The sequence below is a fragment of the Oncorhynchus gorbuscha genome, linkage group LG06, assembly GCF_021184085.1.
Source record: "Oncorhynchus gorbuscha isolate QuinsamMale2020 ecotype Even-year linkage group LG06, OgorEven_v1.0, whole genome shotgun sequence".
Taxonomy (NCBI): Eukaryota; Metazoa; Chordata; class Actinopteri; order Salmoniformes; family Salmonidae; genus Oncorhynchus; species Oncorhynchus gorbuscha.
The window spans coordinates 62,692,163-62,710,665 of record NC_060178.1 but is presented as its reverse complement, the minus strand read 5'-3'; the positions used below and the strand labels follow the sequence as shown (position 1 = coordinate 62,710,665).

General features: G+C 47.4%; 1 protein-coding gene across 1 annotated transcript in view; it reads left to right on the top strand.

Annotated features, from left to right (window-relative positions):
* The window catches only part of LOC124037210 (cGMP-dependent protein kinase 2-like), a 29,035-nt gene extending 11,506 nt beyond the window's left edge, over positions 1-17,529 (top strand). The window contains exons 13-20 of the mRNA XM_046351877.1: positions 1,125-1,214; positions 5,709-5,850; positions 7,290-7,453; positions 7,844-7,966; positions 15,815-15,877; positions 16,810-16,876; positions 16,999-17,140; positions 17,265-17,529. Coding sequence (XP_046207833.1) covers positions 1,125-1,214; positions 5,709-5,850; positions 7,290-7,453; positions 7,844-7,966; positions 15,815-15,877; positions 16,810-16,876; positions 16,999-17,094 — 745 coding nt within the window. The 3' untranslated portion in view covers positions 17,095-17,140; positions 17,265-17,529. The remainder of the gene's footprint in view (positions 1-1,124; positions 1,215-5,708; positions 5,851-7,289; positions 7,454-7,843; positions 7,967-15,814; positions 15,878-16,809; positions 16,877-16,998; positions 17,141-17,264) is intronic.
* The last annotated feature ends 974 nt before the right edge of the window (positions 17,530-18,503 follow it).

The following is an 18,503-nucleotide window of genomic DNA, read 5'->3' as shown; positions in this document are numbered from 1 at the left end:
CATGAAGCTGGTTGAGAGAAGGCAAAGAGTGTGCAAAGCTGTCATCAAGGCAAAGGGTGGCTACTTTGAAGAATCTGTTTAACACCTTTTTGGTTACTACATGATTCCATGTGTGTTATTTCATAGCTTTGATGTCTTCACTATAGTAAAAAAAATAGTAAAATAAAGAAAAACCCTTGAATTAGTAGGTGTGCCCAAACCTTTGTCTGGTACTGTATCGTTGCTTGACTCCAAATTTACTTCGATGTGTCGGTTACTATATTTCCACGTAAAGGCATTTCCATCGCCATTTCTCGCATAATACACTTTACTGACCAAAAAGATCCCTTCATGTCGAAGGAACAAATTGTCTGTCAGCATTTATAAAATCCCCCGTTTCCATCAGCTCAGTCATGACTTTTTTCATACATCAGGTAATTAATCCGCATGAAATGAATGGATGGAAACCTAGCTAGTTTTAGACAAAGTGATGTTTATTATTTCCCAAGTGATTTAGTTCCATTGCCATGCCTCTCATGACTTGAGAGTGAAAGGTCTCATTTCACTGAATACCCCTATAAGACAAGTCAGCCCTCAGATTGACACGGGAAAAGGGACTGTGGAAGTGAAGGGTGTTGACCATGAAACAAGAAGTGGTTCATGAGAGGAAAGTTAGAACTTGTCCTATTAAGAGTGAGAGGCCCCCCTCCACGTGTCCCATGGTCCAGTATGAGTTGCTAAGGAGTCCCTTTGGAGAATGTCGTTGTCCTTGGTCTCACCGCTGAGTGTAGACTGAGGTTTGATTTATCCGCCCTGTGACATTCAAGGACGAAGGGCTGGGCAAACACTGATTCCAGCTGCCACTCAAAGAGGAAAGTTCAGTTTGAATGCCATATCCATCTTCACACATCTCTCTCTTCTCTCTTTTCAAAATGCTCCTTTCTCTCACTCTGCTTTCCTAGTAACTGTTCTTTGGGGCTCAATTGACAAACAGATCCAACCAAGGCAAACAAAAAGCAGCTTAACACCTGAAAGTACCTCACCCAAAGAAAGACCTCTGTCAAGCAGTCATGTCTTTAAGAGCCCCAGAACAGTAACATTGTTCAGATGGTCCTAAGTCCTCTAAATGTCACTTTGTGTTCCAGGTTGTTTCGGACATTCCGAGATGACAAGTATGTGTACTTGCTACTAGAAGTCTGCCTGGGTGGTGAGCTGTGGAGTGTACTACGGGACATGTGCGTGTGGGTTGTCTTACATCTGCTAAAACACCTCAAAAGCCTGTAATCAATAGAGCTCGCCAGCTTGTAGTCCTAAAAACGAAACGTTTTGTTTCGTAAAGCCGTTCCTATGGGGCAAAATGAATTGGGAAAGAAGCCTTTATGTGCGTCGTGTTTTTTAAAATGACATGAATGCTTCAAAATTCATAAAAAGTTATTTTAGCTGATTAAGATTATCTCATAGAACAAAATGTATAAGATGTCTGAAGCCTGTGTTTATCACAGACCTTATTTTCAACGTTTATTCCAAAATCCTACAGAAACGGCATTCATTTACATTTACATTTACATTTAAGTCATTTAGCAGACGCTCTTATCCAGAGCGACTTACAAATTGGTGCATTCACCTTATGACATTCAGTGGGACAGTCACTTAACAATAGTGCATCTAAAACTTAGGGGGGGGGTGGGGTGAGAGGGATTACTTATCCTATCCTAGGTATTCCTTAAAGAGGTGGGGTTTCAGGTGTCTCCGGAAGGTGGTGATTGACTCCGCTGTCCTGGCGTCGTGAGGGAGTTTGTTCCACCATTGGGGGGGCCAGGGCAGCGAACAGTTTTGACTGGGCTGAGCGGGAGCTGTACTTCCTCAGTGGTAGGGAGGCGAGCAGGCCAGAGGTGGATGAACGCAGTGCCCTTGTTTGGGTGTAGGGCCTGATCAGAGCCTGGAGGTACTGAGGTGCCGTTCCCCTCACAGCTCCGTAGGCAAGCACCATGGTCTTGTAGCGGATGCGAGCTTCAACTGGAAGCCAGTGGAGAGAACGGAGGAGCGGGGTGACGTGAGAGAACTTGGGAAGGTTGAACACCAGACGGGCTGCGGCGTTCTGGATGAGTTGAAGGGGTTTAATGGCACAGGCAAGGAGCCCAGCCAACAGCGAGTTGCAGTAATCCAGACGGGAGATGACAAGTGCCTGGATTAGGACCTGCGCCGCTTCCTGTGTGAGGCAGGGTCGTACTCTGCGGATGTTGTAGAGCATGAACCTACAGGAACGGGCCACCGCCTTGATGTTGGTTGAGAACGACAGGGTGTTGTCCAGGATCACGCCAAGGTTCTTGGCGCTCTGGGAGGAGGACACAATGGAGTTGTCAACCGTGATGGCGAGATCATGGAACGGGCAGTCCTTCCCCGGGAGGAAGAGCAGCTCCGTCTTGCCGAGGTTCAGCTTGAGGTGGTGATCCGTCATCCACACTGATATGTCTGCCAGACATGCAGAGATGCGATTCGCCACCTGGTCATCAGAAGGGGGAAAGGAGAAGATTAATTGTGTGTCGTCTGCATAGCAATGATAAGAGAGACCATGTGAGGTTATGACAGAGCCAAGTGACTTGGTGTATAGCGAGAATAGGAGAGGGCCAAGAACAGAGCCCTGGGGGACACCAGTGGTGAGAGCGCGTGGTGAGGAGACAGATTCTCGCCACGCCACCTGGTAGGAGCGACCTGTCAGGTAGGACGCAATCCAAGCGTGGGCCGCGCCGGAGATGCCCAACTCGGAGAGGGTGGAGAGGAGGATCTGATGGTTCACAGTATCGAAGGCAGCCGATAGATCTAGAAGGATGAGAGCAGAGGAGAGAGAGTTAGCTTTAGCAGTGCGGAGCGCCTCCGTGATACAGAGGAGAGCAGTCTCAGTTGAATGACTAGTCTTGAAACCTGACTGATTTGGATCAAGAAGGTCATTCAGAGAGAGATAGCGGGAGAGCTGGCCAAGGACGGCACGTTCAAGAGTTTTGGAGAGAAAAGAAAGAAGGGATACTGGTCTGTAATTGTTGACATCGGAGGGATCGAGTGTAGGTTTTTTCAGAAGGGGTGCAACTCTCGCTCTCTTGAAGACAGAAGGGACGTAGCCAGCGGTCAGGGATGAGTTGATGAGCGAGGTGAGGTAAGGGAGAAGGTCTCCGGAAATGGTCTGGAGAAGAGAGGAGGGGATAGGGTCAAGCGGGCAGGTTGTTGGGCGGCCGGCCGTCACAAGACGCGAGATTTCATCTGGAGAGAGAGGGGAGAAAGAGGTCAGAGCACAGGGTAGGGCAGTGTGAGCAGAACCAGCGGTGTCGTTTGACTTAGCAAACGAGGATCGGATGTCGTCGACCTTCTTTTCAAAATGGTTGACGAAGTCATCTGCAGAGAGGGAGGAGGGGGGAGGGGGCGGAGGATTCAGGAGGGAGGAGAAGGTGGCAAAGAGCTTCCTAGGGTTAGAGGCAGATGCTTGGAATTTAGCGTGGTAGAAAGTGGCTTTAGCAGCAGAGACAGAGGAGGAAAATGTAGAGAGGAGGGAGTGAAAGGATGCCAGGTCCGCAGGGAGGCGAGTTTTCCTCCATTTCCGCTCGGCTGCCCGGAGCCCTGTTCTGTGAGCTCGCAATGAGTCATCGAGCCACGGAGCGGGAGGGGAGGACCGAGCCGGCCTGGAGGATAGGGGACATAGAGAGTCAAGGGATGCAGAGAGAGAGGAGAGGAGGGTTGAGGAGGCAGAATCAGGAGATAGGTGGGAGAAGGTTTGAGCGGAGGGAAGAGATGATAGGATGGAAGAGGAGAGAGTAGCGGGGGAGAGAGAGCGAAGGTTGGGACGGCGCGATACCATCCGAGTAGGGGCAGTGTGGGAGGTGTTGGATGAGAGCGAGAGGGAAAAGGATACAAGGCAGTGGTCGGAGACTTGGAGGGGAGTTGCAATGAGGTTAGTGGAAGAACAGCATCTAGTAAAGATGAGGTCGAGCGTATTGCCTGCCTTGTGAGTAGGGGGGAAGGTGAGAGGGTGAGGTCAAAAGAGGAGAGGAGTGGAAAGAAGGAGGCAGAGAGGAAAGAGTCAAAGGTAGACGTGGGGAGGTTAAAGTCGCCCAGAACTGTGAGAGGTGAGCCGTCCTCAGGAAAGGAGCTTATCAAGGCATCAAGCTCATTGATGAACTCTCCGAGGGAACCTGGAGGGCGATAAATGATAAGGATGTTAAGCTTGAAAGGGCTAGTAACTGTGACAGCATGGAATTCAAAGGAGGCGATAGACAGATGGGTAAGGGGAGAAAGAGAGAATGACCACTTGGGAGAGATGAGGATCCCGGTGCCACCACCCCGCTGACCAGACGCTCTCGGGGTGTGCGAGAACACGTGGGCGGACGAAGAGAGAGCAGTAGGAGTAGCAGTGTTGTCTGTGGTGATCCATGTCCTTCCGTCAGTGCCAAGAAGTCGAGGGACTGGAGGGAGGCATAGGCTGAGATGAACTCTGCCTTGTTGACCGCAGATTGGCAGTTCCAGAGGCTACCGGAGACCTGGAACTCCACGTGGGTCGTGCGCGCTGGGACCACCAGAGTAGGGTGGCCGCGGCCACGCGGTGAGGAGCGTTTGTATGGTCTGTGCAGAGAGGAGAGAACAGGGATAAACAGACACATAGTTGACAGGCTACAGAAGAGGCTACGCTAATGCAAAGGAGATTGGAATGACAAGTGGACTACACGTCTCGAATGTTCAGAAAGTTAAGCTACGTAGCAAGAATCATATTGACTAAAATGATACAGTACTGCTGAAGTAGGCCAGCTGGCAGTGGGTGCGTTGTTGACACTACACTAATCAAGTCGTTCCGTTGAGTGTGATAGTTACTGCAGTGTTGCTATTCGGGGGCTAGCAGGCTAGCTAGCAGTGTTGTTTACGTTACGTTGCGTTAAAAGAACGACAATAGATGGCTAGCGAACCTAGAAAATCGCTCTAGACTACACAATTATCTTTGATACAAAGACGGCTATGTAGCTAGCTAAGTAGCTAGCTACGATCAAACAAATCAAACCGTTGTACTGTAATGAAATGAAGTGAAAATGTGATACTACCTGTGAATGCGACCGGATAGTTGAGTTCTATACAGAAGACGTTGGCTAGCGTTGGCTAGCTAGCAGAGTCACCTACGTTAAGGACGACAGATAGCTGGCTAGCTAACCTCGGTAAATTAAGATAATCACTCTAAGACTACACACTCTAAACCTAAACAACACAATTATCTTGGATACGATGATACGAAGACAGCAAAGACAGCTATGTAGCTAGCTAACACTAAACTAATCAAGTCGTTCAGTTGAGTGTAATAGTTTCTCCAGTGCAGCTAATCAGTGGACGTTAGCTAGCTGGCTAGTGAAGACTACGTTAGGACGGCGAAATACGATAATTACGCAATTATCTTTGATACAAAGACGGCTATGTAGCTAGCTGAGAAGAAATTGCTAAGATAAGACAAATCAAACCGTTGTGATATAATGAAATATAATGAAAAAGTTATACTACCCGTGGGAGCGAAGTGCAGATGCGACCACTCGCTCCAACCGGAACCGGAACCATTCATTTCCCCATAGGCTTTGTCCAATGAACCGTAGTGGAGTTTGTGCCCAAAAAAATATGCCATTACTATTGCTCTTATGATGCCAATTAAAAGTAATCAGTACAAAATCCTAGTATGTGTCTTAATGTTGGCCTTGACTGTGAAACAGGAGTTTCTTTGAGGAGCAGACAGCCCGCTTCTGCATTGCCTGTGTCCTGGAAGCCTTTGACTACCTCCACGCCAGAGGAATCATCTACAGAGACCTGAAACCTGAGAACCTACTACTGGATGCAGAAGGCTATGTCAAAATGGTAATATACCTTAATTTGAATACTGCTCATTCAGTTGTTTTTACATAGTCATACACTACATGACCAAAAGTATGTGGACAACTGCTCATCGAACATCTCATTCCAAAATCAAGGACATTAATATCGAGTTGGTCCCCCCTTTGCTGCTATAACATCCTCCACTCTTCTGGGAAGGCTTTCCACTAGATGTTGGAACATTGCTGCTGGGACCTGCTTCCATTCAGCCACAAGAGGTTTAGTGAGGTCAAACACTGATGTTGGGCGGTTTGTACTGGCTCGCAGTCGCTGTTCCAATTCATCCCAAAGGTGTTCGACAGGGTTGAGTACAGGGTTCTGTGCAGCCTAGTCAAGTTCTTCCACACCGATCTCAATAAACCATTTCTGTATGGACCTTGCTTAGTACACGGGGGCATTGTCATGCTGAAACAGGAAAGGGCCTTCCCCAAACTGTTGCCACAAAGTTGGAAGCACAGAATCCTCTACAATATCAGTGTACTGTATGAGATGAGATTTCCCTTCACTGGAACTAATGGACCTAGTCATAGACCATTATTCCTCCTCCACCAAACTTTAGAGTTGGCACCATTCATTCGGGCAGGTAGCGTTCTCCTGGCATCCGCCAAACCCAAATTTGTCCTTCGGACTGCCAGTTGGTGAAGCGTGATTCATTACTCCAGAGAAGGCGTTTCCATTGCTCCAGAGTCCAATGGTGGTGAGCTTTACACCACTCCAACCGACACTTGGCATTGTGAATGGTGGTCTGTGTTGGCCATGGAAAGCTTCCGATGAACAGTTCTTGTGTTGACGTTGCTTCCAGAGGCAGTGTAACGGAGTGAATGACTGGTTGCCGGGAAGTCAGCCTGTAGCATAACACCCTACACAAAGAACAATTCCACACACAGACATGGGGGAAACAGAGGGTAATATACATTTAGTCTGATGAGGGAATGTGAACCAGGTGTGCGGGAAAACAAGACAAATCCAATGGAAAATGAAAGTGGAGCGGCGATGGCTAGAAGACCATTGACGTCGACCGCCGAACGCCGCCCGAACAAGGAGAGAGACCGACTTCGGCGGAAGTCGTGACAGGCAGTTTGTAGTGATTGTTGCAACTAAGGACAGATTTGTTTTTTGTGCGCTACACGCTTCAGCACTCTGCTGTTCAATTTTGTGAGCTTGTGTGGCCTACCACTTCACGGCCGAGCCGTTGTTGCTCCTAGACGTTTCCACTTCCCAGCACTTACAGTTGACCGGGGCATCTCTAAAAGGGGAGAAATTTGATGAACTGACTTGTTGCAAAGGTGGCATCCTATGACGGTGACAAATTGAAATTATGTTAGCTCTTCAGTAAGATCATTCTAGCCTTCTACAGCCAAAACCACTAGGTGTTTACATGTTTGAAGGGTTGTCCATGTTACAGTATCTGTCTGTTTCCTCAGGCTGACTTTGGTTTTGCTAAGAGGATAGGCCTGGGGAAGAAGACATGGACATTCTGTGGGACCCCAGAGTATGTGGCCCCAGAGGTCATCATGAACAAGGGCCATGACTTTGGAGCTGACTGCTGGTCTCTAGGTATCCTCATCTTTGAGCTGCTGACTGGCAGGTGAGTCAGTAGGACAGTATGACCTGTGATGTGATCTGCCTTTGACAATAACAGTGCCCCAAATGGGTGGAGTGTTGTGGACACTGAGTATGTGCGTGAATCTTGAATAAGGCGCTTCAGGCACTTCACTCTGAGAGGAACCATTAGACATTAGGCCTCATTCCACAACCACGGTAATATTTGACACTAGGATGTTGAGTGTATGAGGGTCTATCAGCTTACTTGAGATAGCTTGTTGGGCTGCATAAGACAATAAAGTGTGTGTAAGTGCCCCAAGCATATCCACGATACCATTTAGCTAGAGCCTGTCATGTTCATCATGAGTAAGATCCCTCAATATCCCCTATTTGTTTTCTACACGTTTTCTACCCTCCAAACCACCTCTTCCAGCCCACCATTTTCTGGAACTGACCCTATAAAGATCTACACCATGGTCCTCCACGGGATTGAAAAGGTTGAGTTCCCCAAGAGGATCAGCAAGCGCCCCGATGACCTCATCAGGAGACTCTGCAAGTATGTGGCTGTGGCATCACTGACTGCTGCTGTAGTAATCCCATTAAGCGACAAATAAGGCTGTAGTTGAATTAAATTAACAGTGTGTCTGTCTGTCTACTTTGTTTGAGGTAAAGCCAACAAAAATAATGAAACCCTAGTCCCGGTTTGGCCGGGGTAGGCCGTCATTGTAAATAAGAATTTGTTCTGAACTGACTTGCCTAGTTAAATAAAGGTTAAATAAAATGTTTAAAAAATAAAAAATGTTTAAATGTTTAAAAAATTGTGGTCCGTCCCCCTAGTAATTGATGTCCGTCCCCCTAGTAACATCCCTAGCAACCTATCAGGGCACAAGTCACACAGGTCAGAGAGAGTTTGAGATACTGGTTTATGGTACCCCCTAGACTCTCAGGCTCCAGTCATGGGGGATGGGGAGTGGAGTGTGCAGCTCAGGGTTGTGAGGTGCTAATAACAGTCTCTACTCACTGTATTCTCCCAATTAGCACCTTAACACTAGTAAACCTGACGAAGATCCTCTGGATCTAAATGTTGTCGTGGTGGTAATTGGCAGCATATAAAGGATGTATTTGTAAATTCAATCTGGCAGTCTGCTCCGATAGCAGAGCACTCTGTATTGAGAGTGCCAGAGTACTCAGAGTGCCAGAGAATAATAATGAAGAATAATGAAGGAATTTAGCAACACCCTTCACTTGTGGATATGACTGGTGACAGTAAATGTCTGCAAAAAATATTTTATTAAATTGTTGCCAGCAGCACAGTTACATTCACTAACCCTCTAAATTACATGAAAACAGTCCAACTAGCTCTGCTAGGGCAGTAGAGTGTGTTCACTCATTTGTGTCTGGAAGTAGCTAGTAAGCTAGCCAACTTTAGCCTGTTAGCGTGGGTGCTTGACTGCCGTTGTGAGTTCAGAACACTCAGATTAAACCCTACCAGAGCGCCCAGTGTGTGCTCTGAACGCTCAGAGAGTGAAACGATCTGAATTTATGCATGGACAATCTGACAACGCTCTGAATTTACTAACAACCCAGAGTGCACATTGACACACTTTCAGCTGACAAAACAGTATGTTGATATTTGATTGGTCATAAATAGGCTACTGGACAAGGCTAGTGAGCACCATGTTTAAAGTCCTTTGGCCAGCTCAGTGAGTCACGCAGCAATTGACCCTTTAGTAATTGACCAGACAAAAACAACTGAATGTAATTGGTCCATGAGTGGCCTGCATGGATTTTTTATTTTTATTTATTTCACCTTTATTTAACCAGGTAGGCAAGTTGAGAACAAGTTCTCATTTACAATTGCGACCTGGCCAAGATAAAGCAAAGCAGTTCGACAGATACAACGACACAGAGTTACACATGGAGTAAAACAAACATACAGTCAATAATACAGTATAAACAAGTCTATATACAATCTGAGCAAATCAGGTGAGAAGGGAGGTAAAGGCAAAAAAGGCCATTGTCATGTTTGTCATTTATTATCATGTCTTGTCCCTGTGCTCCCCATGCTATTCGTTTCCCTCTGCTGGTCTTATTTGGTTCTTTCCCTCCTTCTATCCCTCTCTCTCCCCCTCCCTCTCTCACTCTCTCGCTCTCTCTTCTCTCTATCGTTCCGTTCCTGCTCCCAGCTGTTCCTATTCCCCTAATCATCATTTAATCTTCCCACACCTGTTCCCGATCCTTTCCCCTGATTAGAGTCCCTATTTATTCCTTTGTGATCCGTTCCTGTCCCGTCGGTTCCTTGTATTGTATTCACCATGCTGTGATTGCGTTTCGCCCTGTCCTGTCGTGTTTTTGCTGTGATTGTGTATCGCCCTGTCCTGTCGTGTTTTTTGCCTTCATCAGATGCTGCGTGTGAGCAGGTGTCTCTGTCGACTACGGCCTGCGCCTACCCGAAGCGACCTGCAGTCTGTGGCCGCTTCTCCAGTTATTTCCCCTCTACAAGTCTAGAGGATTTCTGTTATTCCCTGTTTGGACTTAAATAAACTCTGTTTCTGTTAAGTCGCTTTTGGGTCCTCTTTCACCTGCATGACAGAAGGAACCGACCAAGGAATGGACCCAGCGACTTCAGACGCTCGTTACACTGCCGTCGAGATCCAAGGAGCCATGCTCGGCAGACACGAGCAGGAATTGTCTGCTGCTCGCCATGCCGTGGAGAACCTGGCCGCTCAGGTTTCCGACCTCTCTGGACAGTTCCAGAGTCTACGTCTCGTGCCACCTGTTACTTCCTGGCCTGCCGAGCCTCCAGAACCTAGGGTTAATAACCCACCTTGCTACTCCGGGCAGCCCACTGAGTGCCGCTCCTTTCTCACGCAGTGTGAGATTGTGTTCTCTCTCCAACCCAACACATACTCTAGAGAGAGAGCTCGGGTTGCTTACGTCATTTCACTCCTTACTGGCCGGGCTCGAGAATGGGGCACAGCTATCTGGGAGGCAAGGGCTGATTGCTCTAACAAATTCCAGAACTTTAAAGAGGAGATGATTCGGGTTTTTGACCGTTCAGTTTTTGGTGGGGAGGCTTCTAGGGCCCTGGCTTCCTTATGCCAAGGTGAACGGTCCATAACGGATTATTCCATTGAGTTTCGCACTCTTGCTGCCTCTAGTGAGTGGAACGAGCCGGCGCTGCTCGCTCGTTTTCTGGAGGGACTCCACGCAGTGGTTAAGGATGAGATTCTCTCCCGGGAGGTTCCTTCAGATGTGGACTCTTTGATTGCTCTCGCCATCCGCATAGAACGACGGGTAGATCTTCGTCACCGGGCTCGTGGAAGAGAGCTCGCATCAACGGTGTTTCCCTGCTCCGCATCGCAACCATCTCCCTCCTCTGGCTTTGAGACTGAGCCCATGCAGCTGGGAGGGATTCGTATCTCGAATAAGGAGAGGGAACGGAGGATCACCAACCGCCTGTGCCTCTATTGCGGAGTTGCTGGACATTTTGTTAATTCATGTCCAGTAAAAGCCAGAGCTCATCTGTAAGCGGAGGGCTACAGGTGAGCGCAACTACTCAAGTCTCTCCATCAAGGTCCTGTACTACTTTGTCGGTCCACCTACGCTGGACCGGTTCGGTGCTACATGTAGTGCCTTGATAGACTCTGGGGCTGAGGGTTGTTTCATGGACGAAGCATGGGTTCGGAAACATGACATTCCTTTCAGAGAGTTAGATAAGCCTACGCCCATGTTCGCCTTAGATGGTAGTCATCTTCCCAGTATCAGATTTGAGACACTACCTTTAACCCTCACAGTATCTGGTAACCACAGTGAGACTATTTCTTTTTTGATTTTCCGTTCACCGTTTACACCTGTTGTTTTGGGTCATCCCTGGCTAGTATGTCATAATCCTTCTATTAATTGGTCTAGTAATTCTATCCTATCCTGGAACGTTTCTTGTCATGTGAAGTGTTTAATGTCTGCCATCCCTCCCGTTTCTTCTGTCCCTACTTCTCAGGAGGAACCTGGCGATTTGACAGGAGTGCCGGAGGAATATCATGATCTGCGCACGGTCTTCAGTCGGTCCCGAGCCAACTCCCTTCCTCCTCACCGGTCGTATGATTGTAGTATTGATCTCCTTCCGGGGACCACTCCTCCTCGAGGTAGACTATACTCTCTGTCGGCTCCCGAACGTAAGGCTCTCGAGGATTATTTGTCTGTGTCTCTTGACGCCGGTACCATAGTGCCTTCTTCTTCTCCGGCCGGGGCGGGGTTCTTTTTTGTTAAGAAGAAGGACGGTACTCTGCGCCCCTGCGTGATTATCGAGGGCTGAATGACATAACGGTTAAGAATCGTTATCCGCTTCCCTTATGTCATCAGCCTTCGAGATTCTGCAGGGAGCCAGGTGCTTTACTAAGTTGGACCTTCGTAACGCTTACCATCTCGTGCGCATCAGAGAGGGGGACGAGTGGAAAACGGCGTTTAACACTCCGTTAGGGCATTTTGAGTACCGGGTTCTGCCGTTCGGTCTCGCCAATGCGCCAGCTGTTTTTCAGGCATTAGTTAATGAGGTTCTGAGAGACATGCTGAACATTTTTGTTTTTGTCTATCTTGACGATATCCTGATTTTTTCTCCGTCACTCGAGATTCATGTTCAGCACGTTCGACGTGTTCTACAGCGCCTTTTAGAGAATTGTCTCTACGTAAAGGCTGAGAAGTGCTCTTTTTCATGTCTCCTCCGTTACTTTTCTCGGTTCCGTTATTTCCGCTGAAGGCATTCAGATGGATTCCGCTAAGGTCCAAGCTGTCAGTGATTGGCCCGTTCCAAGGTCACGTGTCGAGTTGCAGCGCTTTTTAGGTTTCGCTAATTTCTATCGGCGTTTCATTCGTAATTTCGGTCAAGTTGCTGCCCCTCTCACAGCTCTTACTTCTGTCAAGACGTGTTTTAAGTGGTCCGGTTCCGCCCAGGGAGCTTTTGATCTTCTAAAAGAACGTTTACGTCCGCTCCTATCCTCGTTACTCCTGACGTCACTAGACAATTCATTGTCGAGGTTGACGCTTCAGAGGTAGGCGTGGGAGCCATTCTATCCCAGCGCTTCCAGTCTGACGATAAGGTTCATCCTTGCGCTTATTTTTCTCATCGCCTGTCGCCATCTGAGCGCAACTATGATGTGGGTAACCGTGAACTGCTCGCCATCCGCTTAGCCCTAGGCGAATGGCGACAGTGGTTGGAGGGGGCGACCGTTCCTTTTGTCGTTTGGACAGACCATAAGAACCTTGAGTACATCCGTTCTGCCAAACGACTTAATGCCCGTCAAGCTCGTTGGGCGTTGTTTTTCGCTCGTTTCGAGTTTGTGATTTCTTACCGTCCGGGTAGCAAGAACACCAAGCCTGATGCCTTATCCCGTCTGTTTAGTTCTTCTGTGGCTTCTACTGATCCCGAGGGGATTCTTCCTTATGGGCGTGTTGTCGGGTTAACAGTCTGGGGAATTGAAAGACAGGTTAAGCAAGCACTCACGCACACTGCGTCGCCGCGCGCTTGTCCTAGTAACCTCCTTTTCGTTCCTGTTTCCACTCGTCTGGCTGTTCTTCAGTGGGCTCACTCTGCCAAGTTAGCTGGTCATCCCGGTGTTCGAGGCACTCTTGCGTCTATTCGCCAGCGCTTTTGGTGGCCGACTCAGGAGCGTGACACGCGCCGTTTCGTGGCTGCTTGTTCGGACTGCGCGCAGACTAAGTCGGGTAACTCTCCTCCTGCCGGTCGTCTCAGACCGCTCCCCATTCCTTCTCGACCATGGTCTCACATTGCCTTAGACTTCATTACCGGTCTGCCTTTGTCTGCGGGGAAGACTGTGATTCTGACGGTTGTCGATAGGTTCTCTAAGGCGGCACATTTCATTCCCCTCGCTAAACTTCCTTCCGCTAAGGAGACGGCACAAATCATTATTGAGAATGTATTCAGAATTCATGGCCTCCCGTTAGACGCCGTTTCAGACAGAGGCCCGCAATTCACGTCACAGTTTTGGAGGGAGTTCTGTCGTTGATTGGTGCGTCCGTCAGTCTCTCTTCCGGGTTTCATCCCCAGTCTAACGGTCAAGCAGAGAGGGCCAATCAGACGATTGGTCGCATACTACGCAGCCTTTCTTTCAGAAACCCTGCGTCTTGGGCAGAACAGCTCCCCTGGGCAGAATACGCTCACAATTCGCTTCCTTCGTCTGCTACCGGGTTATCTCCGTTTCAGAGTAGTCTGGGTTACCAGCCTCCTCTGTTCTCATCCCAGCTTGCCGAGTCCAGCGTTCCCTCCGCTCAAGCGTTTGTCCAACGTTGTGAGCACACCTGGAGGAGGGTGAGGTCTGTACTTTGCCGTTACAGGGCACAGACGGTGAGAGCCGCCAATAAACGCAGGATTAAGAGTCCAAGGTATTGTTGCGGCCAGAGAGTGTGGCTTTCCACTCGCAACCTTCCTCTTACGACAGCTTCTCGTAAGTTGACTCCGCGGTTCATTGGTCCGTTCCGTGTCTCCCAGGTCGTCAATCCTGTCGCTGTGCGACTGCTTCTTCCGCGACATCTTCGTCGCGTCCATCCTGTCTTCCATGTCTCCTGTGTTAAGCCCTTTCTTCGCACCCCCGTTCGTCTTCCCTCCCCCCTCCCGTCCTTGTCGAGAGCGCACCTATTTACAAGGTACATAAGATCATGGACATGCGTTCTCGGGGACGGGGTCACCAATACCTAGTGGATTGGGAGGGTTACGGTCCTGAGGAGAGGAGTTGGGTTCCGTCTCGGGACGTGCTGGACCGTTCACTCATCGATGATTTCCTCCGTTGCCGCCAGGATTCCTCCTCGAGTGCGCCAGGAGGCGCTCGGTGAGTGGGGGGGTACTGTCATGTTTGTCATTTATTATCATGTCTTGTCCCTGTGCTCCCCATGCTATTCGTTTCCCTCTGCTGGTCTTATTTGGTTCTTTCCCTCCTTCTATCCCTCTCTCTCCCCCCTCCCTCTCTCACTCTCTCGCTCTCTCTTCTCTCTATCGTTCCGTTCCTGCTCCCAGCTGTTCCTATTCCCCTAATCATCATTTAATCTTCCCACACCTGTTCCCGATCCTTTCCCCTGATTAGAGTCCCTATTTATTCCTTTGTGATCCGTTCCTGTCCCGTCGGTTCCTTGTATTGTATTCACCATGCTGTGATTGCGTTTCGCCCTGTCCTGTCGTGTTTTTGCTGTGATTGTGTATCGCCCTGTCCTGTCGTGTTTTTTGCCTTCATCAGATGCTGCGTGTGAGCAGGTGTCTCTGTCGACTACGGCCTGCGCCTACCCGAAGCGACCTGCAGTCTGTGGCCGCTTCTCCAGTTATTTCCCCTCTACAAGTCTAGAGGATTTCTGTTATTCCCTGTTTGGACTTAAATAAACTCTGTTTCTGTTAAGTCGCTTTTGGGTCCTCTTTCACCTGCATGACAGCCATGGTGGCAAAGTAAATACAATATAGCAAGTAAAACACTGGAATGGTAGTTTTGCAATGGAAGAATGTGCAAAGTAGAAATAAAAATAATGGGGTGCAAAGGAGCAAAATAAATAAATAAATTAAATACAGTTGGGAAAGAGGTAGTTGTTTGGGCTAAATTATAGGTGGGCTATGTACAGGTGCAGTAATCTGTAAGATGCTCTGACAGTTGGTGCTTAAAGCTAGTGAGGGAGATAAGTGTTTCCAGTTTCAGAGATTTTTGCAGTTCGTTCCAGTCACTGGCAGCAGAGAACTGGAAGGAGAGGCGGCCAAAGAAAGAATTGGTTTTGGGGGTGACCAGAGAGATATACCTGCTGGAGCGTGTGCTACAGGTGGGAGATGCTATGGTGACCAGCGAGCTGAGATAAGGGGGGACTTTACCTAGCAGGGTCTTGTAGATGACATGGAGCCAGTGGGTTTGGCGACGAGTATGAAGCGAGGGCCAGCCAACGAGAGCGTACAGGTCGCAATGGTGGGTAGTAATATGGGGCTTTGGTGACAAAACGGATTGCACTGTGATAGACTGCATCCAATTTGTTGAGTAGGGTATTGGAGGCTATTTTGTAAATGACATCGCCAAAGTCGAGGATTGGTAGGATGGTCAGTTTTACAAGGGTATGTTTGGCAGCATGAGTGAAGGATGCTTTGTTGCGAAATAGGAAGCCAATTCTAGATTTAACTTTGGATTGGAGGTGTTTGATATGGGTCTGGAAGGAGAGTTTACAGTCTAACCAGACACCTAAGTATCAATCACATATCAAACCAGACCAGGTCTGAATCAAATAGACTGTGTCATATCTACTGTATCAACCTGCTTTCGTGTGTGTGTATAGGGTATTAGCTGCAATCATGTTGTCATCATTCTGTTTGTCCAGATGGTTGTCAACAATAACATGTACATATATATATATATTGTCCTGCCTTTAGGCTCAACCCTGTGGACAGGCTTGGTAATAAGAAGAACGGAATCCTCGACATTAAGAAACACAAGTGGGTCTGCTTCTTTTTAATAAAGCATCATCAACACCAACTACACACCTAGTCAGATCCTAGATCCTAGATCCTAGATCCTAGCCACTGATCAGCTACGGTTCTTTAACATATTCAGCCATTGATGGATTTCTGATCAAATGTGATATAAATCCAGCTCAGTTTGAACAACTTGCTCAGCGGTGCCTTCATAACCAGTAGGCTATGGATCATTCTCTCTCCGTTCAGTCACCCAGAGACTTTAGGGTAATTATTTCTGAACCTATTGGTGTCATACCTCTCTGCACTGTGCAGAGCAATGTGTGTTGAGCACCTACCCCCTGCCTCCTCTTCAGTATCATGTCACAATAGTCAGTACTGCATAATAAACAGCACTTTCACCTGGGAGCAATTAGCTGTGAGAATGGGGGGTGCATCTGCCTCCTTATTTAATCAGCAGAGCAGAGCCTGAATAGACCATAGGACTGGCAGAGCTGGCTCCCTCTCAACAGTCATCCGAGCACTAATGCTCGAAGCTGGAGGAACTCACTGAGCAAATCATAAAATCGTGACAGCCATTTTGACCTTTGTTTGGTCATTAGAGAGATGTTCCTGTTCTGTGTAGGCGAGTGATGTTTGGTAGAAATGGTATGTAAACATTAGTGGCCCTATTAGCAGTACAATATGACCTAAATCATTCTGTTTTTAGTGTTGCTGTGACTGTACACTCCTGTGTGTGTGTCTTCCTGCAAAATAAAACATTTTGTTCACTTGATACAGGGTCCTATAGGCTGGGGTCTGTCTTTGTGGGGTGATGTGTGTGCATGTATGCAATATCTATACCAACTGTTCTGTATTGTATTGGGTCTGGTGGAGTGTGTGGGCACTGGGGGATGATGGGATCTGTAGTTCTGACAGAAAATGAATAGCTGACTTTTTGTGACGTCTTGCAGGTGGTTCCAGGGCTTCAACGGGGAGGGGCTGAGATGCCAGAAGCTCATATCCCCACTGAAGAGAGAGGTGAAGTGTTCTGATGCATAGTACTCTAATCTCAAAATTATAGAGTACAGGTATATGACCGTCAAAGGAGTTCTTGGATGTGACTGTATCTGACGGGTGTTCTTTGATGTTCCTCTCCCCAGCTGAAGGGGCCGATGGACCACAGCCACTTTGACATCTTTCCCCCAGAGCTGGAGGAGCCTCCAGATGAGCTGTCAGGCTGGGACAAGGACTTCTGAGGTGCCATTTTGAGCCTCTACTCCGCACAGCCATGTCTCCAGGCAGGTAGTGTCACTCTACTACATGACGCCGGTGTTCCACTACTGCAGTGAGCTGTGCTATCTGGCCTAAGACAATAGACATCACAGAAGCAGCCTTGACTGAATACTGTAATCCCATCTCTTCCCAGCGGTTGCCATTCTTGCCATATATTTGACATCATGAGTGCCTGGCTGTTGCTGCCTTGCAGATGGAGAAGACCATATTTTTTGGGGCTCTTGGCCGGAGGAACAGTGTGTGAAGTGTCACTTGAAACTTTCATGTGACAGCAAGGACTTTCATCAAGTGATTAACTTTGAGTGCCAAAAACTCTAATCTCTGTCAAATTCTGTCCCTCAGACAGAAACTCTTAGGACAATGGAAATAAATAATAAAGCTTATTGATTGTTACAATTAAAAACCAATGCATTTCGGCTTTTGGAATTCTTCAGGGTTTTTACAAAATAAAATAAATAATGAGGGTTTTTTACAGTACATTTCAAAAAGGCTTACTATGGACAAATCACTATAAAACAACATACTGTAACAAAATATCTGATTAGTAAAACATCTGACCAATTGTCCTTGACACATTACACACAATACATATTACAGTCACACATTATTTGGATAGTCTGGATCCTGATAGTCCATCTGTTGATGCTCTACAGATGGTCATATTATCAACAAACTATATGTTGATAAGCAACTGCTTGCTAAGATTAGGGTAAGGGTTAAGTTTAGGGTTAGGGCTAGGGTTAGTAGATACCAGTGACGGTAAACTTCTTCAGGATCGGTGGATCCCCTGCGAGACATTTGAGCTAACGTAAGCTAATGCAATTAGCATGAGGTTGTAAGTAACAAGAACATTTCCAAGGACATAGACATATATGTTATTGGCTGAAAGCTTAAGTGATTGTTAATCAATCTGCACAGTCAAATTTACGGTAGCTATTACAGTCAAAGAGTACCATGCTATTGTTTGAAGAGAGTACACAGTTTTGAACATGAAAAGTTGTTAATAAACAAATTAGACACATTTGGGCAGTCTTGATACAACATTTTGAACAGAAATGCAATGGTTCATCGGACCCGTATAGATTTTGCACTTACACTGCTGCCATCTAGTGGGCTGGAATATTACATTATGGCCTTTCTCTTGTGTTTAAAAGATGATGGTAGAATTTTTTTAAACAAAAAAACAGTTTTATTTTCTTTGTATTATCTTTTGCCGGATCTAATGTGTTATATTCTCCTACATTCCTTTCACATTTCCACAAACTTCAAAGTGTATCCTTTCAAATGGTACCAAGAATATGCATATCCTTGCTTCAAGGCCTGAGCTACAGGCAGTTAGATTAGGGTATGTCATTTTAGGCGAAAATTGACA